General features: G+C 42.5%; 12 protein-coding genes across 12 annotated transcripts; 5 read left to right on the top strand and 7 right to left on the bottom strand.

Moving 5' to 3' along the window:
• Positions 1-798: 798 nt before the first annotated feature.
• Positions 799-2,658, bottom strand: V1512DRAFT_280959 (major facilitator superfamily domain-containing protein; the record flags this gene model as incomplete). Its single annotated transcript, XM_066917995.1, has 7 exons — positions 799-1,585; positions 1,632-1,778; positions 1,826-1,846; positions 1,892-2,006; positions 2,058-2,075; positions 2,127-2,443; positions 2,491-2,658. 7 exons carry the CDS (start codon positions 2,656-2,658, stop codon positions 947-949), a joined length of 1,425 nt encoding a protein of 474 aa, XP_066769832.1. The 3' UTR covers positions 799-946.
• A 747-nt stretch (positions 2,659-3,405) lies between these two features.
• On the top strand, positions 3,406-5,105 carry V1512DRAFT_229144 (guanine nucleotide binding protein, alpha subunit). Its single transcript, XM_066913912.1, has 7 exons — positions 3,406-3,709; positions 3,767-3,951; positions 3,994-4,154; positions 4,212-4,470; positions 4,520-4,673; positions 4,724-4,808; positions 4,857-5,105. The coding sequence occupies exons 1-7, from the start codon at positions 3,583-3,585 to the stop codon at positions 4,954-4,956; spliced, it is 1,071 nt and encodes a 356-aa protein (XP_066769831.1). The 5' UTR covers positions 3,406-3,582; the 3' UTR covers positions 4,957-5,105.
• A 115-nt stretch (positions 5,106-5,220) lies between these two features.
• Positions 5,221-8,272, top strand: V1512DRAFT_266684 (Cullin). Its single transcript, XM_066917140.1, has 7 exons — positions 5,221-5,568; positions 5,637-5,653; positions 5,731-5,801; positions 5,857-5,930; positions 5,980-6,147; positions 6,195-6,336; positions 6,388-8,272. Exons 1-7 carry the CDS (start codon positions 5,470-5,472, stop codon positions 8,088-8,090), a joined length of 2,274 nt encoding a protein of 757 aa, XP_066769830.1. The 5' UTR covers positions 5,221-5,469; the 3' UTR covers positions 8,091-8,272.
• V1512DRAFT_75303 (uncharacterized protein) lies at positions 8,220-10,095 on the bottom strand. The gene is made up of 3 exons (XM_066918501.1): positions 8,708-10,095; positions 8,548-8,657; positions 8,220-8,496 (listed from the first exon to the last, which is right to left on the bottom strand). Exons 1-3 carry the CDS (start codon positions 9,819-9,821, stop codon positions 8,350-8,352), a joined length of 1,371 nt encoding a protein of 456 aa, XP_066769829.1. The 5' UTR covers positions 9,822-10,095; the 3' UTR covers positions 8,220-8,349.
• V1512DRAFT_266677 (uncharacterized protein) lies at positions 10,093-12,064 on the top strand. The gene has a single exon (XM_066917139.1). It carries the CDS (start codon positions 10,371-10,373, stop codon positions 11,910-11,912), a length of 1,542 nt encoding a protein of 513 aa, XP_066769828.1. The 5' UTR covers positions 10,093-10,370; the 3' UTR covers positions 11,913-12,064.
• On the bottom strand, positions 11,935-14,195 carry V1512DRAFT_266675 (GDP dissociation inhibitor-domain-containing protein). Its single transcript, XM_066917138.1, has 5 exons — positions 13,791-14,195; positions 13,604-13,725; positions 13,545-13,553; positions 12,415-13,497; positions 11,935-12,370 (listed from the first exon to the last, which is right to left on the bottom strand). Exons 1-5 carry the CDS (start codon positions 13,886-13,888, stop codon positions 12,048-12,050), a joined length of 1,635 nt encoding a protein of 544 aa, XP_066769827.1. The 5' UTR covers positions 13,889-14,195; the 3' UTR covers positions 11,935-12,047.
• Positions 14,196-14,329: 134 nt separating this feature from the next.
• On the top strand, positions 14,330-15,512 carry V1512DRAFT_75232 (uncharacterized protein). The gene is made up of 3 exons (XM_066918500.1): positions 14,330-14,505; positions 14,587-14,893; positions 14,978-15,512. The coding sequence occupies exons 1-3, from the start codon at positions 14,467-14,469 to the stop codon at positions 15,439-15,441; spliced, it is 810 nt and encodes a 269-aa protein (XP_066769826.1). The 5' UTR covers positions 14,330-14,466; the 3' UTR covers positions 15,442-15,512.
• A 209-nt stretch (positions 15,513-15,721) lies between these two features.
• On the bottom strand, positions 15,722-16,573 carry V1512DRAFT_254783 (Phospholipase/carboxylesterase/thioesterase; the record flags this gene model as incomplete). Its single annotated transcript, XM_066914787.1, has 4 exons — positions 15,722-15,940; positions 15,999-16,079; positions 16,137-16,331; positions 16,397-16,573. 4 exons carry the CDS (start codon positions 16,571-16,573, stop codon positions 15,722-15,724), a joined length of 672 nt encoding a protein of 223 aa, XP_066769825.1.
• Positions 16,574-17,164: 591 nt separating this feature from the next.
• On the bottom strand, positions 17,165-17,803 carry V1512DRAFT_272370 (uncharacterized protein; the record flags this gene model as incomplete). Its single annotated transcript, XM_066917682.1, has 3 exons — positions 17,165-17,410; positions 17,459-17,661; positions 17,722-17,803. 3 exons carry the CDS (start codon positions 17,801-17,803, stop codon positions 17,165-17,167), a joined length of 531 nt encoding a protein of 176 aa, XP_066769824.1.
• A 221-nt stretch (positions 17,804-18,024) lies between these two features.
• On the top strand, positions 18,025-21,241 carry V1512DRAFT_266664 (uncharacterized protein). Its single transcript, XM_066917137.1, has 2 exons — positions 18,025-18,601; positions 18,652-21,241. The coding sequence occupies exons 1-2, from the start codon at positions 18,307-18,309 to the stop codon at positions 21,129-21,131; spliced, it is 2,775 nt and encodes a 924-aa protein (XP_066769823.1). The 5' UTR covers positions 18,025-18,306; the 3' UTR covers positions 21,132-21,241.
• An 872-nt stretch (positions 21,242-22,113) lies between these two features.
• V1512DRAFT_277722 (nucleotide-diphospho-sugar transferase) lies at positions 22,114-24,120 on the bottom strand. The gene is made up of 3 exons (XM_066917928.1): positions 23,529-24,120; positions 22,609-23,479; positions 22,114-22,561 (listed from the first exon to the last, which is right to left on the bottom strand). The coding sequence occupies exons 1-3, from the start codon at positions 23,822-23,824 to the stop codon at positions 22,229-22,231; spliced, it is 1,500 nt and encodes a 499-aa protein (XP_066769822.1). The 5' UTR covers positions 23,825-24,120; the 3' UTR covers positions 22,114-22,228.
• Positions 24,121-25,253: 1,133 nt separating this feature from the next.
• V1512DRAFT_266659 (ribosomal protein L1p/L10e family-domain-containing protein) lies at positions 25,254-26,607 on the bottom strand. Its single transcript, XM_066917136.1, has 2 exons — positions 26,164-26,607; positions 25,254-26,115 (listed from the first exon to the last, which is right to left on the bottom strand). The coding sequence occupies exons 1-2, from the start codon at positions 26,589-26,591 to the stop codon at positions 25,449-25,451; spliced, it is 1,095 nt and encodes a 364-aa protein (XP_066769821.1). The 5' UTR covers positions 26,592-26,607; the 3' UTR covers positions 25,254-25,448.
• Positions 26,608-26,642: the final 35 nt, after the last annotated feature.

The following is a 26,642-nucleotide window of genomic DNA, read 5'->3' as shown; positions in this document are numbered from 1 at the left end:
TGGGATGCAACTAGTTAATATCGATGTTATGCTAAGTACTGCCCTTGTTGCGCTGAACGCAATACTGCAGATTATACTGTATGCACCCGTGTCTTTACTGTTCAAATGTTTTTGACGGTGGCGATCTTCCAGCTGCTGTCGCGATGTCTACTGCTGAGATGTACAAAAAGATAGCTACCAGGACTGCCTCTTGGTCTCGCAATCTTAATCGCTTAGTTTTTTTCCATGTCAAGCCCTTGCCGCTTCAAAGGTGGAAAGATAAATCGTCGCCCGCCCAAAGAGGTATTTGAATCAGTTGTCACTCTCACGCTCTCTTTTTTTTCGCTTATAGGTCTGATTGGCACAATGGTCATTTTTTAATTGCTCGGGAACACCATGTTGTCACACAGATCACATCTGTACTCAGGGTCAGCTCCGTCGGCGATCTACTTCCCGTCCGCATACCTTGGAACTCTTTACATGTGCTGGAAGCTTTTGCCTTGGCTGGGTATCAAATTTTGATCCAAATCGGCAGCAAAACCAATAGAAGAGGAGTGCGACTTTGCTGCTTGCTGTTCAAGCGCGCAACTATGCAGGCATTCTTGGTTGGAAGTAATAACTTTGAACTTGCAATAGCCGTCGCCACGACCGGCTGAGTTGGAACCAATCAGTCACTTGTCACCAGCGTTAGCCTGTTTAATGAAGTCCCAATCATGTCGGCGCTAGTCCGTATGTCTGACTGGTACAGACGACGATTGAACGTCGTCGAAGAGGAGGAAAGTTTAAGATGAACTCCGATGAATGCAAATATATGCTACATCTATGTTGCTTTAATTGGTATCAGAATCAAAAATTGTATTTTATTAAACCGTGCCAGTTAAAAAATTTATATCAGAAAAAAACCAATAATGACCAAAGCAATAAAACCTTTATATACTGTCCATCCAAGAAAAATAATATTACAAAATTACTGCGTATCCACATCAGCCTCGGCCGGGTGTGGTTGCCGAGCGTGACGTTCCGCCTCCTCGTCGAGTTCTATACGTCTATTCTTAGTGACATCCTTTCCGCCTAATAAGAAGGGTAGGGGAATAGTGACACCAGCGATGACGGCTTGAAAAACCAGTGCGTTGCGCATGTTTCCGGGAGGATTGCCTTCATTTGGTGGTCGTTTGAGAGCGTCCATGACAACAATAAATATACCTCCAAGCACATTTCCTCCAACCCAAAAAATCGACGAAGTCAGTTCCGGGTTAACTGGGAAAGTCTGCTCTTGAACCCATTCTAATGCAACTGGAAGAAGGGAAAATGAGGTTGCCCCGAGGATACCAGAGACAAAATATGGCCCGGCTAGCTGGTTGTCTGTCGTCTGAGTGAAAATTAGGGCAATATAGCAGGCGGCAATAAGAGGCACCTGTATACGGATAGCGAGCAGAAATGTGTGAGTTCGGTCGAGAATTGGCGACAATACTGCTGCAGCCACCAGACCAGCAACAATAAGAACTGCACCATCGATACCAGCTTGATCTGAGGTGTAGCCGTAAGGTTCCATGATCTGGTTTATCAGACTAGAGAACGAGTTGAAGAATCCAACAAGTACGGAAAACTACGCACGTTAGCAGCTTTTCTAAGAATTATGACAAGAAACTCACCAAAGCGAACATGAAGTAAAATCTGCGATTGTTTCGGAGGAGTCCAAAGCTTTGCATCAAAGTGATTTTAGGACTTGCCGAAGATGCACACGGTGGAAGCGGTGGTCTAGCGGGAATGAAGAGAGCAGGAATGCAAAGCACGGTAGCCTGCTTGTATAAGTACGTGCATGTAAGCAAAATCAGAACAAATTTACAATGATAGAAACCCACAAAATCTGCTCAAGTTAGCAATTGACAGTTGAAATTCCAGACTTAAGTACCATGTTTGGAAAATCGCTGGTCTTGACCACAAAGGCGGGACTGACAAGCTGGCCGATGGCACCACCGAGAGGATTAGACAAACTTGCGAGAGCATTTGCTGAAATGCGAGATTTTCTGTGTAAGAATTATTATCTAGATATCTTGTCTGGTGTGAGTTTCACTTACGAAGTAAACCACATATCACTACACATTTTCAGCACGTTTCCTTCAATTAACAAGATAGATCAAACTTACGTGTAGTATGAAGGTGCGTTTAGACAAAACGGCTGTCCGAACCCAATTAAGATCTGGCCAAACATGAGCACACCAAATTTGCCATGATTATCGTTAGCTCTAGCTCCAGCAACGCGTACCCAGCTTCCAACAATAACCAAGACGGCAGAGATTAGCATGGACGTCTTAACGCCCTTTCTGTTTAAAACTACAGCACAAGGCCAACTGCCTAAGGCATAAGTAAACAGTATGACAGTCGATAACCAATTGACAGGCGATTCAGATTTGAGATTATAAAACTCGGCAACATTTGATGAAATTGGTGCAAAAGTGAGCCACTACTGATGTTAGGATTGAACAAGCATGTGACAGAGAGCATACTCACAGCCCAAGAAGCAACTATATTGAGTAGCATTAAACATACAAGTCCAAACCACCGTCGCTTGTAAGATTTGAATTGCATTTCTTGTGTCATTTCGCTGATTATAACATTGTTGAAGACATTAGTGCTGGTTGATAACTCCTCAACTTTTGAGATGTTAAATATTGACATTATTTTGGATGTTGTATTCTGTTTAGTTTCATTTACCGACATCTTATGTGAGTTCAGAGCAATTATGGTATCACTGTTATTTGCAGTACTATAATGGGATAGTAAATGATCGTGAGCATGATCTGAAGTTGAAGGCAATGAAGTTGAAAGTTGTGGAGATCGGGACATTTTTAAGTAATCAGTGGGTTTGGGTGCTATCTATAAGTCTATGGTAGAAGTTGTGGAGCGGTTCTTTATGCAAAGACCACTCGCCATTTAAATATTGTGTGGCCTGTACTTTATAACAAAAGAAGTTTAATTAGATTAAAGTTACGCTAACCTAATACTTTACTTGTTTTTAGTTTGTTCTCGCGTGTGATTTTTTACTTGATTTTTATTCAGACTCATTTTATTATTGTTTATTGTGTGTGAACTGCTTATTAAGTGGTATCGCACAAAATGAGACAGACGTACACTACTGAAGTGAAGTGGCTGTTAACTGACTGACAGTTGATCGTATTTCACTTACTTTATTATGAAATGGCTCGTGCTTCAACAAAACACCCTGAATTGACTTAAATTTCATTCATATTTTTGCGTATTTTTTATTTTTATATTTTTATAGCATTTAATCCTAATTATTTCTCAACGTCATCTCGTATAACTTATGGTATATTTTGGCGGGGTGTTTTTGTTAGAATTGGCCCTTGCCCTAATTTCAATATGGAGCGGCTCAAGAATGTCTAATTCATATATTACACTCAATCCGGACTCACGACCAGCCAAGCCGTTGGCTACTGAAAGATATCATTCCAAAAGCAGAGTGATTAAGATCAGACTCTATATATCTTGTTGAAGAAAGGAGTCTTATATTTGACAATTGCAAAAAATCCAGTTAGATACTACGGAAGGTGATCACAATCACAAACCGGATCATAATCCATCATGGGTTCTTGTATGTCAACAGAAGAAACTCATCAGGTCGAGGAACGTAAACACAGCGCACAAATTGACAAACAGATTGAAGAGGACCAGAAAAAAGCACAGAAAGTATGCAAAGTACTGTTACTAGGTATGTACTCCATTGAACAGCTGTTTATCAGAGATGAGGCTAAATCATTTCTTTAAGGCTCCGGTGAAAGTGGCAAGTCAACCATTGTAAAACAGATGAAAATTATACATCAAAATGGATACTCTCGAGAAGAACTTATATTATATCGTGCAACCATTTTTAAGAATCTATTGGAGTCAATCAAAGGTGTCATTGATGGAATGCATCAGCTTGAACTGAGTCCTAAAGAACCAGAAAACGAAGTATGTCTTTATTCAATGCTTGCCAAATTCTTACATTGTTAGGAAAATGTAAAATATTTATTGAGACTTCATTTGGATAGTGATCCATCAATGATGTTGGAAGAGAAAGTCAAACAGGCTATCACATCTCTTTACAAAGATCCGACTATCGTCCAAGTTCTTGAACGGCAAACAGAATTTTACTTGATGGACTCTGCTATATAGTATGCATTTGCTGCAATACTGTCATTGCCGAACTTTGACTAATCATTGTTCTTTAGTTTTCTGGATAGCGTTGACAGACTTGCAGCACAAGACTACATCCCTACTGAAATGGACGTGTTGCGAGCTCGCATCAAAACTACTGGTATTTTCGAAACGAAGTTTACAATGAATCAGTTGGTGATACATATGTTTGATGTCGGTGGACAACGAAGCGAGCGGAAAAAATGGATTCACTGTTTTGAGGGCGTCACTCTCATTATTTTCTGTGTTGCCTTGAGTGAATATGACCAAGTACTGTTGGAAGATTCAGGCCAAGTATGCTTATATGGCATGTACGCGAAAATCATTGCTAACATATATGTAGAACCGAATGCTTGAAAGTATGCTGCTGTTTGACTCGGTTGTTAATAGTCGATGGTTTGTTCGTAGCAGTATCGTGCTGTTTTTGAACAAAGTCGATGTCTTCCAAGAAAAGCTTAAAAAGGTGCCGTTAAGTGACTGGTTCAATGACTACGAAGGTATTGCATCCTGTTTTATGTGTTGAATATACATCCTAACTAATAAAAAGGTGGCGACGATCTAAACAAATCAGCCAAGTTTATTCTTTGGAGGTTTACACAGCTAAACCGCAGTGGATTGAATATTTACCCTCAGTACGTTGTCCATATAAGTGTGTTCTTAACCATGCTAACATGACAAAGTCTCACACAAGCCACCAATACAAGCAACATTCGATTGGTGTTCGCGGCTGTTGAGGAGACAATTTTGCAAAACTCTTTAAAAGATTCTGGTATTATATAGTCGGGAATTGAACCTCCAGAGAGCTGGGCTGGCATTTAATGAGCCCATTTAGCCTCTATCTCTTGTGTCTTGTGCCATATATGTTTGTTTGGCGTTTTACAATTTTTACTGTACTGTAGAGTATCCAATCAATTGGTTTCTAAAGTGAATCTCAGGTACTTAAAAGAGATAGATGGAGGAGACGATCAAGTAGTTTCAGTTTGATGTATTGGAAAGGGTTAGGGGGTAATTCCTACGCGATTACACGCAGTCAATGTGTGGACAGCCCGCCCATATTACATCCTGTACAAGTTTAACAAGCCGGTATTGGTGTCTCGAGTTATATACATTAATATCGGTACCTAACTCATTCTATTATGCCTTCAATAAACGAAGCCTCCACTTCATTGCAGTCCACGTACGTACAGTGCCATGTCACTTGCCATTGCCGAGCCGGCTCAGTCAACCGTCCGCAACAGTAGTTGGGCCGAACAGGGTGTCCTGAGCTGTACCTTTGCAGTATCTGTGCTTTGAATGCTTTTACTGATCTTTATCAATAGATGGTCGATTGTGGAAGTAGGAATTGAGAAGGTGCTATCGAAAGACTTAGAAGAAGGCCTGACACCTGCTTTGGTAAGTACATGCTGAAACAGATTTTGATCGTTGCGTATACGCAATATTAATATGCTAACTCTTTTTAGTATATGCAAATTTATACGTATGCCTACACCTGACTTGATCACTTTTGTCTTTTCTAACGTTTGGATCGCGCTCTTGCGCGTTTCTTTCATTTAGAGTGATCTATAAATTCTGTACTGCATCCAGACCCAATGAGCAAATCGTACATCATTCAGGTAATCGCGGAGGTAAGAATATTGATTTTGACTGTGCGTGCGATGCAGAATTGCTAAGGTGGAGGAGCCCAATTACTTGGCGCAGAACTATACGCAAGGCTCACAAAATACCTAAAAGACCATTTAGAAGGCATTAAGAATGTATGTTTTGATCCATGTCTTGATCAATGCTCAGCCAACTGGAATATAGGATGCGAGCGCGTACCATGATGAAGCTCTCATAAAATACTACATCCGTACATGGAATCGCTATACAACTGGGGCCAGGTACCTAAATCATATCTTTGAGTACTTAAATCGTCATTGGGTGAAGCGGGAACGAGATGAGGGACGATCCACTGTCTACGATGTAAATACAGTATGTTGGTTTATTGGATATTTACTTTCATTAGCTAACTAGAACAGTTATGCTTGGTTATGTGGCGAACAGAATTCTTTGATTCGGTCCAGGAACGACTAATGACTGCAATTTTACAATTAATCGAGAAGCAGCGAAATGGTGAGACAATTGAGAACGCGGATATTAAGAACATTGTCGGATCATTTGGTTAGTCGAAGACAGTATTGACCTTGACACATGCTGACTGCAAATTTCTAGTTAATCTTGGTTTGGATGAACATGATTCTAAGAAGGTCAGTTTGTCGGTGTACAAGACGTATTTTGAGGCACCATTTATTGCTGCAACTGAAGAGTATTACCGAAAAGAGTCGAAGAAGTTTGTGGCCGAGAATAGTTTGATTGATTACATAAAGATGGCTGAAGCGCGTCTGCAATCAGAGACAAGTAGGGTGCAACTTTATCTCAACCAGAGCACAGAGAAGATCTTGAACAGAACGTGTGATAACGTTCTGATTAGTGATCACGCAGATTTAATACGAGACGAGTTTCAGAATCTGTTGGATGCAAATAGACAGGATGACCTGAAACGTCTGTACTCATTGCTTTTGCGTATACCCGCTGGTTTAGTACCTCTTCGTGCCAAGTTTGAGACTCACGTACGCAAGCAAGGTTTGAGTGCCATTGAAAAGTTAGCAAGCGAAGCGGGCGACAATTTAGATCCAAGAGCTTATGTTGATGCGCTCCTGGACGTTTACGGACAGTATGCGCATTTGGTGCAATATGCATTTTTGGACGACACTGATTTTGTGAAATCATTGGATAACGCTTGCCGTGAATTCATCAATCGCAACAAAGTATGCAGCAGCTCGTCAACCAAGAGTCCAGAGTTACTGGCGAAGTACAGTGATGCTTTACTGAAGAAGAGCGGAAAGTCTACTGAAGATAGCGATTTGGACTCCAAACTTGATGACATCATCAAGATTTTCAAATATATTGACGACAAAGACGTATTTCAAAAGTTTTACTCGCGCATGCTATCAAGGCGACTCGTCCACGGTACATCTACTTCGGACGATGCCGAGTCTAGCATGATTTCAAAGTTGAAGAACGTTTGTGGTCACGAGTACATCAGCAAACTGCAACGCATGTTCCAGGACATGAACCTTTCTGCCGACCTTCAGGCGCAATTCAAGGAGATGGTGTCAAGACTTCCAGAGGCAGCTGACAGTGGCATCGATTTTACCATTTTGGTGCTGGGCACCAACTCATGGCCCCTGCAGTCACTAAACACGCCATTTAATGTGCCTGCTGAGCTGGTGAAGACATTTGAGCGATTCCAAACGTTCTATCAGGGAAAGCATAGTGGACGAAAGCTTACGTGGCTGTGGCAGTTGAGTAAAGGCGAGTTGAAGGCTAACTACCCGAAGTCTGCGAGCAAAGCTGGTTTTACGTTGCAGGTGTCAACTTTCCAGATGGCAATCCTACTTCCATACAACAACGCTGATACTTACTCTTACGAACAGTTACAGCAAAGTACAGCGTTGAACAAAGAATACCTAGTTGGATCGCTAGCTATTTTAGTAAAGGCTAAGGTATTGATTATGGACAACGGTACTGAGATTGGTGCACCCGGCACGAAGTATACATTGAACATGGACTTTAAGAGCAAGAAGATCCGAGTCAATCTGAACTTGCCGTTGCGATCTGAACAGAAACAGGAGACGGAGACGACTCACAAGACCATTGAGGAAGATCGTAAGATGTTGATGCAGAGTGCGATTGTTCGAATCATGAAGGCGCGGAAGACGCTAAAGCACGTCGTGCTCGTCCAGGAGACGATTACACAAATCAAGTCACGCTTTACGCCAAAGGTGCCTGAGATCAAAAAGTGTATTGATTTCTTGATTGAGAAGGAGTATTTGGAGCGAGTCGACGGCGACCGATACCAGTATCTTGCTTAAGCCGATGAGACTGATGACACAAAAAGCGAGATCTGAGCTGACTTGGCTTGGGTGAACGTAAATATATTACGCTTTGTATTGTTAACCGTTTGGCTGGCAAGACTCGCGAATGGCTTTTTCGGGTTTTCGAATTGAAATGTTGATACAACTACAGCACCGTAATGAACGAAGTTTTATACGAATTTTTATGATCCAACGTAATTTTGACTTAAAACCAACCCAAATATGTCTCATTTATACACACTAGAATGCAGATTCTTCAACGAACGGCTGCCCCGCCGCTAACACGTTCGACTACTCTGAAAATACTGACCGAGAAAGTCATGACCCACATCAACAGAATGAGGAACAAAAAACTGGCAAGACTTCGTTGGCGTCTGCAGATTGGACCATCAAATGGCAAGGACTAAAAGAAGTTATTTATACACAGAAAAAAAAAACGGGTTCTTTGGCTTACAGCATGGCCAGCTTCACTGTCTTGACAGACCCAGCTGTCGTCAAACAACGTGTTGAATGTCAATGCGAGATTTGCCGATGAAAATATGATGAATAACAAATCGAGCATGACTAGATTGAAAGTTAGAGCATGCCGAGACTGGACGCAAGAAGCACATTACCTAGTTTAACTTTGTCCTTGGCTTGCCGCAATCCTAGTGGCTTACCAGAATACTCGTCGTATGTGATGTAGACTAAGTAAACCATCGCGATGGACTGAACACATATTGCCATGATGGTAGACGGCTGTTGAGGAATGAAATGGTTTGAGTGCGAGAAAATGTTGGCTGCCAGCGCCAATGCCAAAACGGATAATGCAAAGATGCCAGACCTGAGTGTCATAGGAACGTACGGGCTGTCGAGCAAGGTCACACGTAAATTGAGTTTCCAGCGCTCTTGCCGCTGCTTCTCGGTCAGTTCGGCCGTCATCCTGAACTGCGACAGCATACTGGAGGTCGAGAACTGGGAAAAACTCTCTGAGGCAGAGTTTCGACGGCCCCTACGAGCCAAAGCAGCAGGAAGAGGTACGGCTTTATTCACAGCGAATAAAAGCTCGTGACCGATCTTGCCGACATTGTGATCCCGCGCGATGATCCATGGTCCAGAAAGATCCATTTGCTGTTCCAAATCCGCGTTAGAAATGACCACGCGTTTCGGATGTATGAGCAGTTTCGAATCTGGCTCGCCGGTCCGGGGTTCGGACGACAAGGATCCCGAGCTGCCATGCACTTGTCTGATGCGTGCTGTTGCCCCTGTGCCCTTCACCTGACTTGAGAATTGTCTCAGTTCACTTTCTGTGTTTGCTTGTGCGGGGTGCTGTGATAAAGAAACGAATTCATTCCAATGTGTGGACGGGGACTGCTCGAGACTAAGACATACCGGCATTGTGGTTTTGGTAGCCGCCAGTAACGGTGACGGCGGCGCCTGCTGGGACTTGTGTGTAAGAGTAGACATCTGCGGTTGTGATGCAGCAGACGAAGTTGACTTGTTTGAAGAAGTTGTCGGCGGCCCTTTGCTAGTTGCTTGACTGTGTTCTTGCTGTGCAATGTTTCTAGCCGCCCATACCGGCACAGCGCGCGGTTCGTACAATGTAGGCTTCTGATAGATAACGGGCTTTGATTGTTCAGCCTCTCTGTCAGGTTGTGTACTGTTTTTCATCGTTTCTGTTGAAGTTGGTGCTGTTGTTGTGGTCGCAGCATTGTATTCAGACTGTTGTGAGTTGGGAGACGAACTCATTTTGAGTACTAGTGGAGTAGATGATTTGCAATGCTAATACCTTATTAATGTATTCAATAGTACTACCACTAAGTGTCTTTCAAGTTTAACTTTGATTGTAACTATCAACAGTAATTGAGGCTGTGTGAAGCTGGTATGACCCCCGAGTCAGTAACTGGGCTTGAATTGACGATCAGACCGAGGAGACCTCGAGACTCTAAAAACATTCGACACAAGTGGTGCGGCTCATAGTGCATCTTGATTGTTCTTAAAGCGACGGCTCCTGTAATATGAGAAAGTATTCAATTTATATCTACAATTTCAAATTAAACGTGACTTCTCTCTTTGAACAGCCTTGAGGAACTTTTTAGAACATCCATAAAACAAGGGTAATGAGTCAGATTGTGAATTATTAAACGGTGACAGTTTTCAAACCCTAAACCGCCATGATCGACTAAGAAAATCAGAGGCACATTTTTGAAGGCGTATTCTGCTTCTATACACCACTCTCTACACATAGCACTGCATTGTTGGTGCCGTTAATCAGTTCAGGCAATTGTGTATCAGTATATGGTGCAGTTATCGTTTGAGCCGGAACCGTTCAGCCTGGAGTCGGTTATTGGGCCAAGCACCAGTGGCTTCCAATCGCAGTCGTGGGTTCCAGTGCTGCAGCTCTTGGGATGCGAGTTCAAGACAGAGGAGCATTTCGGAGCGGCGATGCTGAATTTGATTTTACATCCGAACATTAATTCGTCGAGTATAATGAGGGCCGATATATTATACGACAGCGGTTCAGAAAATAAACTTGACTTGGAGGATTACGAAGCATACAAGGCCAAGGAGCAGATTGTATTTAGCGAGTTGACTGGTTTAAATATTTTGAAGGCATCAAGTTGCAGAGAGAAGCGACGCATTGTACGCGACATTATACCTAGAAATCCAGATAAAGATCTATCAATGCGCCAGACTTGCATGATGTACGAAGACAAAAGCAATGAATCTGAAATGGTACTCTATCTACCTCATGGTATAAGCCAGGCAAGCGATACGCCGTATTATCACCCTGCAGTTGCTGGAGTACTGATTACATACGGTCCGAAAATTGATAAACCATCAGGTGGTGAAAATAGTCTGCGTGCATTGAGATTATATTACAGATTGTTTCCGTCAGATGTAGGCAAAGTGTCTAATAGACTCACTCGGACTGGTTTAAGACTACTCACAACCGCACACAGACACTCTCTAGGAGTCATGAACGGGTATAAAAAGCGAGTACAGCATGATGTCGTTGTTGACAAACTTCAATTCCAAGATCGGTACATTGAGCTCAAACGCAAATATGCCCGCAATTTGGTGTCACGATGGGTAGAATCCACTGATCCTAAAAAACACGTGTTTGAAGATTTGTCTATAGCGGCGTTTTTGATGTTGTTGTGGGAATTTAGGTTGACCACACACACTGGCGACAAACCCAAGTTTGTGGATATAGGCTGTGGTAATGGAGTTTTGGTGTATGTTCTTATAATGGAGGGCTATGAAGGTTACGGAATAGATGCTAGACGGCGGAAAACTTGGGATATATTTCCAGAGCATGTACAAGAGTGCCTGCACGATCAGGTGCTCATACCTGACCTAGCAAAGAGTGGCGTCGATTATAACGGCTCGATTAAAGTTCACAATGGCATTTTTGACAAAGACGTGTTTTTAATTGGAAACCATTCGGATGAGCTTACGCCATGGATTCCATTGTTTGACCGGCCATTCATTGTGATTCCGTGCTGCTCCCATGCATTTTCGGGTGCCAAGCACAGATACCCTACCGCGATGAAACACGACCGCGGCTCAAAACTTGGCGAGCAGCAGACATTGAGCACGTACGGAGCTCTGGTTGAGCACGTCGCTCGTACGTCGCATGACGTAGGATGGGTAGTCGAGCGGGAAATGCTGAGGATCCCAAGCACGCGGAATGCTGCCATCATTGGTATCGATCGGCGAAAGGAAGGCGACGACCGTTTATGGACTGCGAAAGAAATCGTGGACAGAGAAGGCGGAGCTGGAGGGTTTTATGAACGGGTTTCAGCGTTGACCGCAAAGAACCCACGCTCGCATTAGGAGCATATATATTACATAGAAATTGAAGTTATCGGTGTATTCAGGTAAATTTAAATTCATTTCCGTAACCTGAATTCTCTATACCAAAAGCGCAAATAATACAAAAACCGCAATATTATTACAAAATTAAGTCAACTATATCGTCATCTCCCCTGCAACCTCCTCAAAGTCCATGTGCGAGTCATTTTCCGCAACGTCGTCGAAACTAGTGTCAGCCGCAACGCCAGTCGCCGTAGCATCGTCGTCTTCCTCCTCGTCTTCGAAATCGACATCGAAGAAATCTTCAGAGTCACCAGTGACAGACTCGTACAGCGACTTGGCCATCTCTACAACGCCGTCAAAAGCGAGATCGATAGCAGGCGACGGCGAGTACAGGATCTTTGAATCTTGCGACACAGTTGAAGGCGCGATCGTGACTTTCTGAGAATATGTAAGCTTCAACAAATACTTCAACGATTCTGAAATGTTAGTATACACTCTTTTTTGCAATAACATGACAAACCTTTTGGAGTGAAGTTTCTCAAACTTTCGCCTAATCGGACAGACGAAATCATAGGCATTCCATTAGGCAAATACGCAATATCCTCGTCGTTGACGTCAAACTCAAAGTCTTCCGTAGACTCTCGCAAAATGCTTTCCTCCAACTTCTCAAGCGCAAGATACAAATCTCTTCGCCCACGCTCACCGCTTTCTTGAGTTGACAAGTACCATATAGCCTGATCAATAGGACACTGGCCGGTACCGCTTCCCATTACAAGAACTTGCACAGCCGATTTGTTACCGTCAAGCGTGTCTGATGGGAATACTACAACAGCCGCTGATTCGCCTTCAGCAAACCATTCCTTGCAGTCCTTTTCAACAACCGCAACCATCCGAGTAATTTCATCCTCTGTTGAAATGACGCCTTCCGACGTAATCAGTTTTTCTGTGACTTTGACGGTCTCTCCCGAATCGAGCTTCGCAATCCCACTGGCTTCGTCGAAACTCGTTAACTTCGTGCCCAGTCGATAAACTGCACCCCCAACCGCTGCTGATCGACAAAATCCTTGAGCAAGCTCACCACCGGTACCGTACATGGAGTACATTGCCGGAAAATTACCATAAATGTGCATGGATGTCAAATACCGTTTTATTCTTCCAAGAGCTTGTGCAGTTGGAGCACTAGGAGACGGTAACAATCCGATTGAATGGACTAACTCAACTATTTGCGGAACACCAAGATTGAATTTCTCTTGCAAAAACTTCGAGACTGGCTCGTTCTTATAAGGTGTCCATAGTTCAGAATTGTCTTCCCATTCAATAACAAATTTCATGAACCGCATAAGACTGCGTTTTGTGAGTAAGGTGAGTGTCTGACTGGTGAAGATGTCTTCTTTTGAGCCGGGCACTTTTTCGAACGAGTCTTGTTCAAAAGTATGAAAAGAACCAACTGGTTTAAATTCCAAATAGCGAGAGACTCGACTACGGATTAGTAAATCAAGCAAATCAGATCTGGTGAATAAAATGTGAGGGTTAAGATCAATAGCATATTTTCGAGCATCAAGATTGCGAGAGATGTACAAGTACGCATCTGAGAATGGGGTTTCTACTTAGATTAGTACATACTTGATATCGGACCAGCTGTAAGCTCACTTGTTGCGTCTGTGAAACTGTTAGCGTATACTGAACCACATTGTACCTGTATTACATACCACCAGTATTGATCCCGTCTGTCCATGTCTTCAATTCATCCAAATTTAGCGCCGCCCAAGAGCCTCCATAGTAAGGGTTACGGTCGATATGTAAAACATTTGATCCTTGCCATGTCAACGCACTGTTCATGAATCGTTAGTATTGACCAACATGTCATGCAATTTGCCTTATCCAAAGAGAACTTACGCTGCAACAATACTTTCAATTAAGCCCGTGCCGTAAATCAATATATCGACGGTCTCATTTGCTTCTGGAGACGAGACAGCCGAATCTGTGGATGTCATTTTATTGTGTAGGAAAAGTTAGCCACCCCCGGAAATTGAGAATGAAAAATATTTGCGTATGGCGACAGTTGAGTGAAAATTGTACCAATGCAAAAAAAGACAAAAAGTCTTCTAGTAGAGAACTGTGTTTGCACTAAATAGCTTGAATATTATATAAAGCGGACCTTTGTTCAATAATGAGTGTTGACTTATGTATTTCGAACTATCGAATTTTGCTTCACATCCGAGCTTTTCTTCACTATGTGTGCCCTCTGCGTTTTGTGCCGCTGCGCTTTTGTCCCACCGGTACCCGACGCCTCGGCCAGTTTGAACCCGGGCGAAACTTTACGCTCAGTAGACATAAGATAATAGCTAGCCCTAAATAGATCTAATCAGATCAGATTAGGGTAATTTACCAAGTACAACACCCATGATTTAAACTCTATCGGGTTCTCGAGCCCTACTAGTTTCAATTTGAAATCATTGACTGCTCAGTTTGAATTTAATGTCCTGCGCAAATATCTTGGAGATTTACTGATATAGCTCTCTCTGGACAAATTGGACTTTGACTTTTCCCTTTATATTGTGTTTGTATCAGCATGTCGTCGTCACAGGCGCAAATAAATCTTCCTCTTTTGGTACGAACTACATACTACATGACTGAGCTTACCCGTGATTTGGGATCAATCTATAATGACTGATACTGACTTGAACTTTAGAGTCTTTCGCTTTTACAAGATATTATTCAACCTATAACCCACGACATCGTTTTATCAGCCGTCAGTCGTGAAAAGCAAAGTCGGCAGCCCTGTCCTTCGTGCGGCGCTACTCACAACTCGCGTGCCGTCGGCAAGAGCAACTACGTGTCGAGACCTGGACAAGATATATACGGTCGAGTGAAACAGAAGGCAGGAGACTCTTCATCCTACTTTGCATGCACTAACTGTGCGCGGAAAATTGCTGCCTCCCGGTACGCCGCTCATTTGGAGCGATGTCTTGGTGGAAGGGGATCACGGAATAGGAAGTATGCTACTCTCTGTCTGAACGCGTTGTTCTGTTTATTCTTTAATTTATTTTTGAATATGTGCAGCTGCTAACTTTGAACTTGACACTGGTTTCTAACTTTTGATAGCTTGGCTGCAACGTCGTCCGCTGCTCAATCAATGGCGTCACCAATGTCGTCTCCACCATCGCCATATGTGTCTGACGACGATTCTTTTCCCAAACCATCGTACAAGAAACGAAAATTGATGAACTCGTCAGCAAAAAGCCACTCTCAGCATGCTCATGGTATCTCAACCGCACCAAATTCACCGTCGAGTCTGTTAGCTGCCGGCTCAACCGAAAACGACAACTACTCTGATCCCGGAACAACAGAAAGATCGAATGAGAAAAGATTTGCGGATAAGACTCTTCCAAGCATGGGTTCGCATTTGCCGAAATCTCAGGTCTCAAAGTTCTTTGATCGAACAGGGAGTCCTGTCCTGTCGCCTGCCAACGAAAGCGGACAGGATTTTTTGACAATCAAGAACGGTGCCGTAAATGGCTTGAAAACGGAAATTTCTGATGATTAGTAACGACTTCTCATAAACGAATTAAAATAACATATTGCTCGGGCGCAAAAGTTTGGTTGAAAAGTTTACATCTACATATGACGTATCAGCAATGCATCGCGGTGTTTTCGGTGTCTTAAGGCTGGAAAGTGGAATTTTAATCTATGATGTGTTTAGGCAGCATATAACAAACTTCAATCGTAAACGACATGATAATTTATAGATTGTGCTTGGCGGGTAAATACGGTAGTAACGTCACATATATTCATTAGTGCTCAATTTCTATTATAGCTTTGATTTTTCACGCACTAGGTAAAGTCTTCTGCAAAAATGTAAGGACGTCTGAAATCTCTTGCGGCGAAGCACTGTGTGTGAGTCCTCTGTAAGTGTGAAATTCGCACGGGACGTCAAGAGAGTCGAGGACTTTTTTTGTGAACTCGCCGTACTCGTATTTAACGACAGGGTCGCTAGTGCCATGACCAACAAGAAAGGGAATTTTGATTCCCAGTTTCTTGTGAAGCTATACGTTCACATCAGCACTAAAATTTGGCGTGAAAATTTGGGACAATGAGTCTTACCTCTGCGACTGTTGATCTCAACGGCATGAATCCCGACAAAGCAACAACACCACCGAGTTTAATATCGCTTGTCACACCAGTCTATGTGTTCATCACTTTAGTGTCCCATTTTTGATCAAAATATTGAGCCAGACTTACATATAAGCTAATTGCACAACCTTGACTAAATCCGCCAATGACGATCCGCTCTGGTTTGATTCCTTTGGCAATCTCCTCGGCAATGAAGCTTCGCATCCGACCAACACTCTCTAAAATTCCTTTCGAGTCTTCTTGAGCCTCGACACGATCCAACGAGACGATATCAAACCATGACGGCATCTGAAGTCCAAAGTTCTGTAACAGATTGTTAGATTACCAAAGCTTCAACCTTGAGCATAAGCACTCAATTATGAACGTACCAGTGTAACCTTTTGGTTTGGCGCATTTGGAAACACAAAAGCAACATGGTCGAGCGCGTGAAGTTTTCTATACTCGTCGGCCAAAAAAGTCCAGCCGGAGCCAGAGTCACCCAAACCGTGCATGAAAATGACCGTAGCGGTGTGCTCGGTGATAGCAGGAATGCGGACAGCAGACATTGTTAGCTGAGTCGATGGTGGTGGTGAGGTAGTTGGCTTATTCGATAGAGAAAGACCTGTCACTTGTGTCGTTCGTGACTTTGCGTATTGATCTGGAAGTACGCGATATATAACAAAAAACAAAAGGACAATGCCAGCTAGAAAAGGTAGCAAAGCACGTCTGAATAAAATCGAAGTAGACAACGTAATTGCAACGTGTAAATTGAGACTACTCCACGAAATTGTACGAAGTAGCTTTGATTGATTGCCTTTCAAGTTTCAGACTCTCAAGTGACCGTGATATCAGTCCGGTCCTGATTTCGCAGATAGTCGGCGTATAACTGAGTATGAATCGTCAAACTTAAAAGAACCCTAATCCGCTGAGGTCATTTTCGAGTTTCGCACTCTCGCGAAATTTGCAAAAACAAGATCCTAACAATTTCTAATGAGTGACAATGCACATTCGTAACTCAAAAAGAGTATTTAATATTGATGGCCATACCAATTACACACAACTCAACTTTTAAGCTCAACCCGGGTGACGCCAGACATGCAAACATCTCCTATATCAACTTGATTCCCTATAAACAAAGTGATCCAACAAGCACACAACTAAACTTCGTTTCTCTTAATCTTGTCCAGCAGTATGTCAATACGTGCGCCCATCTTCGGCTGCCCTGACTTTGTGTAAGTCATCATCTTTTTCTTCTGCTGGTCACGTAGTTCAAGCTTCTGTTTTCGCTCCTTTTCCCGACGTTCAAACTCTTTCTGTGCTTCTTCCTTTCGAGTTCGAGCAGCTGCAGCTAGGCCTTCTGCCTTGTTAAATCTGGATACTTTGGGTTTCCTCCGCCTATTGTACTATTACATATTAATTTCATAGTAAGACGTAACAAAAACACTACACACAGCTTGATCTCCGGTTTCTGGTTCATTAGCGACAGTTTCACCTTCAGTACTTTCAGTCACGCTTGTAGTGGACTTGTCGCCACCACCTAGCCTTTCAACTGCCGATGGTGGAGGTGGCACCTCGTATCCCATCTTTCGAAGAGTTTTTCTATATGACCTTTTTACATCTGCATTATGTGATAAATTCTTCTTGATCTTCTCAACTGTTATGCAATGTTAGTCAAACTTTTGAATAGAGTCACGTTTGACGGAAGATTACTCACGTTTTCTCTTGTGCACACCATCAGGCATGGCTTGCGGAATTTTAAACCCTCGGCGAGGATGTTTAAACGCTAAAGGCCCCATGCTGTGTAAAATCAGATCTCTACTCGTTAAGGCCTTGACTGGAAATTTAATTAGACTGCTAAGACAGTTGCGGACAAAAAGAGCCTGATTTTTAACGAAGACGAATAATAATAACATCAGCATTGGAAGTTTCTCTAAACTTAATATGACTAAGATGGTGAAAGTCTATTTGTTTTGTCTTTAAAGTACGCTCACTGTCTTACGATTTACTCTAACTGTATATTGATCGTATATACTGTATAATTCTTGACGTAAACACTATTCGACCAAGTTGTACTAATTGATTTGTTTTTTAAAGAACTCATCGGGCAAATGATATTGATGATTGTGACAACAGTTCTCAGATTAAGCTCAAGATCGTCAAACTATAAAAATTCCCGAGGGAGAAAAAAAGTTAACGAAACGAGTCCGGGAGAGGAACGCATGATCTAGCGAATTTAACAAACAACATCACAACACATGACTGGCGTCTGTTTATAACGTCGGAGAAGGTATATGGATATATGACAACACGGCATATGCTGTTGCTGGATGTCAGCAGGGCAATCCGAGCGACGCATGAAGAGCTCCTGTTGTGGTCTCTTGCAACTTCACCAAGTCACTCTTACGGGCTGGCCCGGAGGTCTCGACAACCTAGTAGCATACCAACATTAATATCGGTGTTATATCCGGAGAGGACAATTGTGTTTTTGGCAAAATCAGCAGGCTACATAAAAAGTTCTTCAGAACGGTACATGTTCGGATTGCGCGCTCGACGGCGACACTTTTCACAAACTCATCGAGCGTCAAAAGAAAAAGGTTTGTCGTGACTGCGGACAACTACCATAGATGGTGCTAAAGTATTTTAGATCCAGTGGTCGTACCACTTCGCATACCAAGTCAAATTGCAGACAAAACCTTTTGGGAAAATCCAGTTCATCCAAGAAAAGCTTGGACAAATTCAGCATCTCAACCCCGAATAGGCACATTTGAGGTTGCAGACTCAGATAATACACCCATATCATACAGTAAAATTCCAGATGATCCTGGAACACAATTAAGAAATCTGATGAGAATATCAGCTGCATACAATGTCAAACTGACCGATGTCGCGTTTCAACTATGGAACCTTTGCATCAAGTTTACTGCAACAAGAACACAACTTTTATTTGATCGGTTACTCGTTTTCAATTACTTTAGAGCAAGCGCAAATGCTACCGACTGGCAGCGTTTGGTGTTGATGGTGAATGACGTGCCTGAAGATCAGCTTACCGAGTTAGACTATCGGTACCGCCTTTGGGCACTTGTGCAGCTCAATTCTAGTGAGAGTGTCGATAAATCCTTTTTGGAATGCGCAATAAGATTTCCAAACGAAATGGATACTCAATGGCATATTTTGGAGCAGTTTCACATTCGTCGGCAAGAGCATGACGACATCTTTGTAATGTGGTGTCTTATGACAGCTAATCAGGACCCGAACTTTACAGATGTATCTGCGAAAACCAAAAATACGATTCGACAACTTTTTTTACGGTGCAGTCATCACGCCGATGCAATTGGTCGATTGGTAAATTTCAATCCTTTATTTGGCAACAAAATTGCTCGAGTTGCAATTCAGATTCTTGGCGAGTTAGACGCGGCAAATGTTGCAAAAGACGTGTTTTGGAATATGCATCTTCATCAATATAGTTACCGCGACTTAACTGCTGTTACACGAATGCTATGTCGCAATAACTTGGCGATGGAAGCGCAGGATTTGATTGCAGAGTACGAACTCAAATTTCCAAGCAGTTCTAGCGATAACCCACTCATTGGAGCCAAACTAGAGACTCTGGCAGCTTTGGAGCAGTTCGATGACATGCAGCTGCTATTCGATCGAACTGTAGAACAAGGTCTTGCTACAGCATTTCATTACAACATTACAATGCATACCTTAGGTGGAATTGGCGAAGTCAAAATTGTAGATAGTCTACTGGAAGAGATGGGCTCTCGAAATATCGATGTTACAAAAGAAGTCATAGCCACGGTCATGTGGGCTCGGATTCGAGTCGGCGACAACCTGGGTGCTATTGAACTGTTCGACAATCTCGACAAATACAGACTGGAGCCGGATGCAGTCATCTACAACTTGCTGATGTCTGCATATTCAAATAGAAACGACGTCAGTTCAATGTTTGAAGTTTTTAGGCGACTCGCTGCCGCTCAGATTATTCCAGGCAAAGCCCACATCACAACATTGATGAACAGATTCGCTCAAAGAGGCGAACCCGAGAAAGTGGAAATTATGTTCAATCTTTTTCACAAGCTCGATATTCGTCCTGACGCGGCTGCGTTCAATACGTTGGCGCTAGCCCACGTCCGCAGTAGGAAGGCATCCGTAGGTGACGTTGCAGTAGACATTTTTAATCGCATGCGTGAGCTCGATATAGTTCCAAACATGCGTTTGTTTGCTACCTTGTTGGCGGGATTTGCAGATATGCAAAATGCGACCGGCATCAGAGAGATGATCAGTTCGATGGGAGAGCTTTCGGTTCCAATGAACGAAGTCGCGTACGGTGTTATGATTCACTATCTTGGTAACATCGATCAAGTTTCTGCTGCTGAGGACGTGTTCAACCAGCTTCAATTTCTGAATGTGAAGAAGACAGTGTTCCACTACACCGCGCTGATGAACGCATACTTGAGGTCGAAAGAGTTCTGGAAAGTTGGAAAGACCTATAGTGAGATGGTTCAAGATGGTGTTTCTCCGTCTTATGTGGCCATGTTAATGTTGCTCTTGTCGCAGAAGAAGTATCGGGGATCAGGTTATTTAAGATTTGCCGAGAGTTTGATTAGAAACGCACCCAAGATTGATTTGACACTGGATAATAGCTATCCAAAAACCGCGGTTCCACCATTTATTTTCACAGCATTAATGCAGAGTTACGGACTAAATCGAGGGGTGCCTTACAAACAGATTGTGGAGATGTTCAGTATCGCAAATGAGGGCCGCAAGCTCAAAGACCAGATTCCGATGGACTATAGATTTGATGGTTTCATTTGTCTTGCCGCAGTCCGCGCAAAGGATCCGAAGTCAGTCAGATCACATTACAAAGTATTTTACAATACATTCATACAAACGTGCACGGAATTTGATGAGTTGACGGGTACAAATCAAAACCGTCTTGCAAACTATGATCGGTCGTTTGTGAACAGGGTTATAGCCGCGAGATACAAAGTTTTGAATGACCTTGACGAAGCGAAACAGGTTGAGACGATGTGGGACAATTTGGCACGATTGAATTTTGCATTTAACGAACGCTGTATCGAGACTAGATCCCGGGCTCTAGGTAGATTCGGACTTGTATAGGGGGTTAGAATTTATGTGTGTATATGCACCCTTTGTATTATAATTAATTCTACTACATACCACGACACCAACAGTTCTCAATGCTGGTGCCGCCTTGCCATATAGCGGCACTGTCGGTGCAGCAAATTCATAGATTATAATGCTTTTATTTCACTGTTAACTGGTCAGTGGTTGATAATTTTGTTAAAGCCAATTTGTCTTAGTGCCACAATTTGGAGATATACTCAAATTTACTTGAAAGTCGTCAACACAAATCAGTTACCCGGGTTAATAACCTAAACGTCCTTGACCCCTGAAGAATGTGCCTCAGAATACAAAAGATCATGGCGAGACCAACAAGGAAACAGGAAGATCAGTGCGTCAAAAAACTTGCACATAGGCAAATATAACTGATTATACAAATATCGTTCGTTGAAATCATTAATAGCACTTACAAGAAGCCGTGTGACACACAATCGTGAAGACCCTGTAAACAAAGTAAGTCCCTTTCGGATGTACTCTCAGGGTTGAAAATTCAGGCTTTCAAGGCATCGAATATCATCAAAACGATGCCCACATCGTCTTGGTATTTTGTGCTCTCACGAGATTCGTTCGGTTTGCTACAACGCGTCTTCTTTAACCGTTGCGCTAGGCCAGCCAACGTGAACGAGCCAATCAAAATATTTAATTAATTGCATACACAAGTTTTTTTGTGCAGATTTTCCCAAAGATTTAGTCAAATGAGAGCCGCGAGTCTCATTTTGTACTTCCGTCCGCTGTACGCAGGGGTGCTCACAGGTGTTAAAATACCAAAAATTATAAGGTTCAGGGGTCAGATGTCTTACCTGACAGTTTCGTATCTATTGACAGCTACCGGCTGGCTCTAACTTTGGTTTTAAGTTAACTCTCTCAAAAACAAAAGGAGTGAGACATAAGACGCATCACAACATAATAAGCCCCCTCTCCAGTATTAAAAATCATGTTCGTCATTAATTGACAATTCATCAATAATCTTCTATTATTCAGATCAGCTGCAGACGCAGCATCACACTAGATTTACAAACAAACAAAAGTGTACAATATTTTATTAAGCGCAGTAAATGCCATCGTGCAATTACTTACGACGTCCATCCACCAATCGCATCAACCCAGTAAGGTAAGCATGAACCCTCCTTGCCTTCGACATCTGTAATATCTGTATCACATCTACATCTGCATCCGGAACCGTTTTCGCGCTCAATGTCCCAATGATCCCAATATCTGTCTTCCTCCAAATCTTTTTTGCTCTTTGGATTTCTTATATATGGAGTCCGCGGCAGCTGTTTCCGAGGTGCGTTTCCGGGGCAATGTTGAATGGTAGTATGACGATAGCCAATGTCACGGAAGTAATGCACCTGAGACGGCTCAAGGAAAATTCCCGCTGCCAATGAATGAACTGGAGCATCACCCCACTGAACGATGTTAGTAAAACTCTTCAAGGAATAATCTGTAAACTTACTCGTTCGTTCCAGAAACCACCACTTCGGTCTAGAGTGTCAAAAAAATCTTCATATTCTTTACTCCGGAAGAAGTCAAGCTTGGCAATCTCAAAATTACTCCAAAAATGGCAAAGATTGTACTTTTCTCCATTCATCGCTTCTGGGTCAATGAAGCTCGGTTCCGGTAGCCGATAGTCATCAATGCTTGAAGTTTTTACAGCTTTTGCTTCTTTCTGAACGTCTTTTTTCAAAAACATGTTCCACATGCCGGTTTGAGTGATATTTCGCGACCGTTTAAAACCTGATGCATATCGGAAAAGGTTGGGAACTGTGTCCACAAGTTCTTTAATTACAATAGTGAAACCGTAGACCTTGCCTTGTTCCTCCATATATACGAATGGATCGTACGTAATGTCGCAAAAGTACTTGACATCCGGCTCCACCCGCCAGTACCAATCGTACTTTGCAAGCATTGGATGCTTATAAAATCTGCCGGAATAAAAGCGACACATGTGATGATAAGATCTCATTCCACCATACATAATGGCTCTGTCTCCTTGCTGCGCAATGCCTTCTGAAATTTCTTCTTCGTCAGCCCATTCTGGAAAATCCCATAATTCTTTCTCAATAACGCCAAACTCGACCAACGAGTCAGTGTGGTTCTGAACTTCTTCCCGAAAGGTCGAATTGAAAGTATCGTCGTTCAGGAAAAGATAGGGATAGTGGTACCAGCGATTAAAGTGCCGCTCAATAGACTTCATAGAATCAACGACACCTTCTAATTCTTTATTTCGCGCAAGAATCACGAGAACAGCGTTCGCACGAGATCCTGAAACATCCGGTTCCTGACACCCGTAAATAAAAGGTTTATCAATGGTTTCGTTTAATGCTCTAGTTCAAATTAGATCCCATGTGTGTGCAGCATTCAACTCAAATATACCTTATTGGTGGAAGATGCGGTGGGTTCGACTTTCCAAATAAGCCAGAAGATGATGAAGGTCCACCGGTCAGTTGGATCAGTAAAAATAGAGCAACTAATGGAAATAATAGCACTACTCCTAGAGGGGCAGATATGTTTGACCGTATCCGCACGCGACGCTTCAAGAAGTCGAAACGTGCCACATTCACAGAAGATACTGGCCATGATGAAGTGAAGTACGTTCTAGCATTTGAAGTCGTCGACAGAATGAATTTGTCGCTCAATTTCCTATATATTGAACGTGATGGTGGGGACATTGCTGAAATTATAAAATTGTAAAATAACTTTTATGCGGCGAAGATAAAGTGAGGCAAAAAAATAAATGGAAAAACACAAGTCCCAGTCTACTGATGGTCGCAGAGATGCAGAGATGCAAACTGGCCGATTGAGAGACTGGAGTGGGATGCTATTAGACGTAGTTGGAAAGAAAGAAAGCTGTTTCAACGAACTGGGCAGGGGCAGGCAAAGAAGCAAGTACAAGTGGTTCAAAGCTGACTCGGCGCATGCCGGCCACGATGTATTTGCCTCGATAGCGGCCACTATCGCTCTAAACTGAACCAGGAATTTTTGAACCGGCTCAAAAGTGTAAATTCAGGAGGCAAGGGTAAACTTACCCGGAGTATTCGACTTTCTAGCTATAGAGTGGGCGGCTGCTGCGACATACTGTATGTTATGTCGTATATTGCTGCTTTATTGTTCGACACCGCACGTAACTTAGGCAGCATGTATACGGTGGCGACAATCGACATGGTTCTAATTTCAATCAATTGCGTGCGATTTATTTAGTTTATGGTGACTTTATCGCATTCAAGCAGTCATTAACTTGATTTGATTATTTTAAAACTCAGTCAGTTCTCAAAGTGACCTGGTTTGAACTGGTTGAGTACTGTGAAATAAATGACTTAAAGCGGTTTCTTTGGATTTATGAAGAAGAACGATGACATGACAGTGTCTGACGTAAATTGATAAGTGATCGTGTGCCATATTCCGGATTCTGGACGTCAGGCATATTGCGTATTCTTTAACCAACAGGCGTTTGTTATGCGCCACTAATCTGGTGGACAAACGTTATGTAATACTAATAGACTTTATGATTTACCTTCCAGATTTGCAGTTTTGATTCTTTATGACTCTGTCATTCTGCTTCACTCAATTCATGTGGCATTTTCGGCCAGATGTCTTTTATCAATATTGAAGAATGATGATCTGGAATCAATTCTATCTCAGCTGTGCCAGGGTCGGGACAAACTTCTTTTGATCTATCATTTGATATTTTACTAAATTGAGCACTCCTATCATTACACTTCAAGAGGTTCTAGTGAAACTATGACTACATTTTTTACGTATGAATGTTGTCCTGCTTCCAGGCGACAGAAACACAATTATTTCTATCCAACGCAAGCACAGGACATTAATCTAGGTACCATAACCACCATAACAGAAATAATTCTATTTCTAGAATCGCAAAATTGCTTTCAGCAATGGAACTGTGTGTATCCCCACTAAGCACAGCTGACCAGCGTCCATTTCTCCTGATCTCAAGACACGACCTCGTTCCTCCTCAGAAAAACGAGAATCTGAAATGAAGCTTGCGTATCACGCGTCTCTTAGAAAAATCAGAATTTAGCGGCAACTGCACTCAATGGAAAGAAAAAATGATACCAAAGTCTGAAGAATGAAATCTTGGTCGCATTCAAATTTTTATTCATTCATACCCTAACCCTATTATTTTATTGGGCTTGGACAAAGTCTCGAAGCTCCACTTTACGTTAAGATTGAATAAATATATGCTAACTAATCATAAACAAAAAGTGAAGTCTACACAACCCCTTTTCACACACGTCTATCGTACAATTGCAATCTTATTTTCAGTTGGATTTCCTACAACTCGCCAGTCAAATAAATAGGCAAGCTGATACTGTCTTGCGTTTTTAAATGCAAAGAGCGAATTCCACTCCATCCTCCCTTCACAATGTTCTTTGTCAATCCCTCGACAATAACGTTGATGTTCTCAACAAGGTCGTCGACGGTGAATGTGGAATACCCGAACTTGACTGCCGTCGAGTTACCTGCTGGAAGTACGACCATCGCAGAATTAAGTGTACGCTTGATCTCTGATGCAACGCGCTTTGTAGAAATTGCAGCTTGTTCTCTTGCAATTGCCTCTTCTGGTTTAATATCAGACTTTCGTTTCTTTTGAGAAGGAGTTTGAGCAGTTTTATTGCCCGCGGAAGCAGAAGCTGAAAGCAGACTAATAGCAATAGGAAGCTTCTTGCCTCCAATGAACGACTTTCCTAATAGACCTGGCATAAGAGTAATAACACGGTCATCGGCCAGAAATAAGTCATGCTCATCTCTGAGCTGACGACGAGCCTCGTATGTCTTAAACTTCGTTTTCAGCTTTGACACACCAACTATCCGAGAAATACTATCCTTAACAAGAGAGTTGTCGTCGTTGAGAAGTACATCCTTGTATAGACGTTGAGGATCCTTAGTGAACAAGCAAATTGAGGTCTGTTCCTCACTATAGATCGGATGGGGGATAGTACTAATGCAGGTTAATTTCAATATCACGAAATAATTCAAAACCTCATACATCCGCTTTGGCTTCATAACCAACTTGTCTGAAAAAAATTTCTTGGCGCCCACAACAAGATACAACGCCTGTTTTTCTAATTGCTTCGGATCAGAAGGATCATCCGAGAGCAAGTTTAATTTGCGCTTCTTGCTGCTATCTTTCAAAGACGCAGCTTCTTCTTCCCCAGTTTTCTTCTCTAAGTATTTCAACAATGCAATGATAGCTTTTTCCGTCTGTTCTAAAGAAAGTTTATCGTTGGAAGAAATGCTCACGACTTCCTCTTCGCTCACAGGTTTTTCAGCTGATGCCTTAGAAGTCTTCGTCCTGCTTTTTTTAATCTGAGGCTTTGCAGCTTTCTCAGCACTTTTAATACTGGTCTTGGTCTTGGAAGTCTCCAAGCTCTTGACCTTCTTGTCTTTGCCTTTGGTAACTGTAGAGGCCGGCATTGTCGTAAGAATATACTGTTAAAAGTATCGTATCAAATTCTCTCACTATGA

Source organism: Lipomyces arxii, assembly GCF_038497795.1.
Source record: "Lipomyces arxii strain Phaff 12-163 unplaced genomic scaffold V1512scaffold_20, whole genome shotgun sequence".
Taxonomy (NCBI): domain Eukaryota; kingdom Fungi; phylum Ascomycota; class Lipomycetes; order Lipomycetales; family Lipomycetaceae; genus Lipomyces; species Lipomyces arxii.
The sequence above is the reverse complement of the archived record's forward strand: the minus strand, read 5'-3'. Positions and strand labels throughout refer to the sequence as shown.

Excerpts from the sequence above, each read along its gene's own strand:
- V1512DRAFT_75303 (XM_066918501.1), bottom strand. The coding sequence starts at position 9,821 with ATGAGTTCGTCTCCCAACTCACAACAGTCTGAATACAATGCTGCGACC. Across the intron at positions 8,658-8,707 it reads CAAGGACAAAGTTAAACTAG|TCATGCTCGATTTGTTATTC; the intron begins GTAATGTGCTTC and ends CTTTCAATCTAG. Across the intron at positions 8,497-8,547 it reads ACAGTGAAGCTGGCCATGCT|TCCTTGCCATTTGATGGTCC; the intron begins GTAAGCCAAAGA and ends AACTTCTTTTAG.
- V1512DRAFT_277722 (XM_066917928.1), bottom strand. The coding sequence starts at position 23,824 with ATGTCCCCACCATCACGTTCAATATATAGGAAATTGAGCGACAAATTC. Across the intron at positions 23,480-23,528 it reads CCGCATCTTCCACCAATAAG|AGCATTAAACGAAACCATTG; the intron begins GTATATTTGAGT and ends AATTTGAACTAG. Across the intron at positions 22,562-22,608 it reads GTGGTTTCTGGAACGAACGA|TGGGGTGATGCTCCAGTTCA; the intron begins GTAAGTTTACAG and ends AACATCGTTCAG.
- V1512DRAFT_266675 (XM_066917138.1), bottom strand. The coding sequence starts at position 13,888 with ATGACATCCACAGATTCGGCTGTCTCGTCTCCAGAAGCAAATGAGACC. Across the intron at positions 13,726-13,790 it reads ATTGAAAGTATTGTTGCAGC|TGCGTTGACATGGCAAGGAT; the intron begins GTAAGTTCTCTT and ends ATTCATGAACAG. Across the intron at positions 12,371-12,414 it reads GAGAAACTTCACTCCAAAAG|AATCGTTGAAGTATTTGTTG; the intron begins GTTTGTCATGTT and ends CTAACATTTCAG.
- V1512DRAFT_75232 (XM_066918500.1), top strand. The coding sequence starts at position 14,467 with ATGTCGTCGTCACAGGCGCAAATAAATCTTCCTCTTTTG. Across the intron at positions 14,506-14,586 it reads AAATAAATCTTCCTCTTTTG|AGTCTTTCGCTTTTACAAGA; the intron begins GTACGAACTACA and ends CTTGAACTTTAG. Across the intron at positions 14,894-14,977 it reads GGGATCACGGAATAGGAAGT|ACTGGTTTCTAACTTTTGAT; the intron begins ATGCTACTCTCT and ends TTTGAACTTGAC.
- V1512DRAFT_266684 (XM_066917140.1), top strand. The coding sequence starts at position 5,470 with ATGCTTTTACTGATCTTTATCAATAGATGGTCGATTGTGGAAGTAGGA. Across the intron at positions 6,148-6,194 it reads CTGTCTACGATGTAAATACA|TTATGCTTGGTTATGTGGCG; the intron begins GTATGTTGGTTT and ends TAACTAGAACAG. Across the intron at positions 6,337-6,387 it reads GAACATTGTCGGATCATTTG|TTAATCTTGGTTTGGATGAA; the intron begins GTTAGTCGAAGA and ends GCAAATTTCTAG.
- V1512DRAFT_266677 (XM_066917139.1), top strand. The coding sequence starts at position 10,371 with ATGGTGCAGTTATCGTTTGAGCCGGAACCGTTCAGCCTGGAGTCGGTT.
- V1512DRAFT_266664 (XM_066917137.1), top strand. The coding sequence starts at position 18,307 with ATGACAACACGGCATATGCTGTTGCTGGATGTCAGCAGGGCAATCCGA. Across the intron at positions 18,602-18,651 it reads TCGAGCGTCAAAAGAAAAAG|ATCCAGTGGTCGTACCACTT; the intron begins GTTTGTCGTGAC and ends AAAGTATTTTAG.
- V1512DRAFT_229144 (XM_066913912.1), top strand. The coding sequence starts at position 3,583 with ATGGGTTCTTGTATGTCAACAGAAGAAACTCATCAGGTCGAGGAACGT. Across the intron at positions 3,952-3,993 it reads CTAAAGAACCAGAAAACGAA|GAAAATGTAAAATATTTATT; the intron begins GTATGTCTTTAT and ends TTACATTGTTAG. Across the intron at positions 4,674-4,723 it reads CTGGTTCAATGACTACGAAG|GTGGCGACGATCTAAACAAA; the intron begins GTATTGCATCCT and ends ACTAATAAAAAG.
- V1512DRAFT_266659 (XM_066917136.1), bottom strand. The coding sequence starts at position 26,591 with ATGCCGGCCTCTACAGTTACCAAAGGCAAAGACAAGAAGGTCAAGAGC. Across the intron at positions 26,116-26,163 it reads GTTATGAAGCCAAAGCGGAT|TACTATCCCCCATCCGATCT; the intron begins GTATGAGGTTTT and ends AACCTGCATTAG.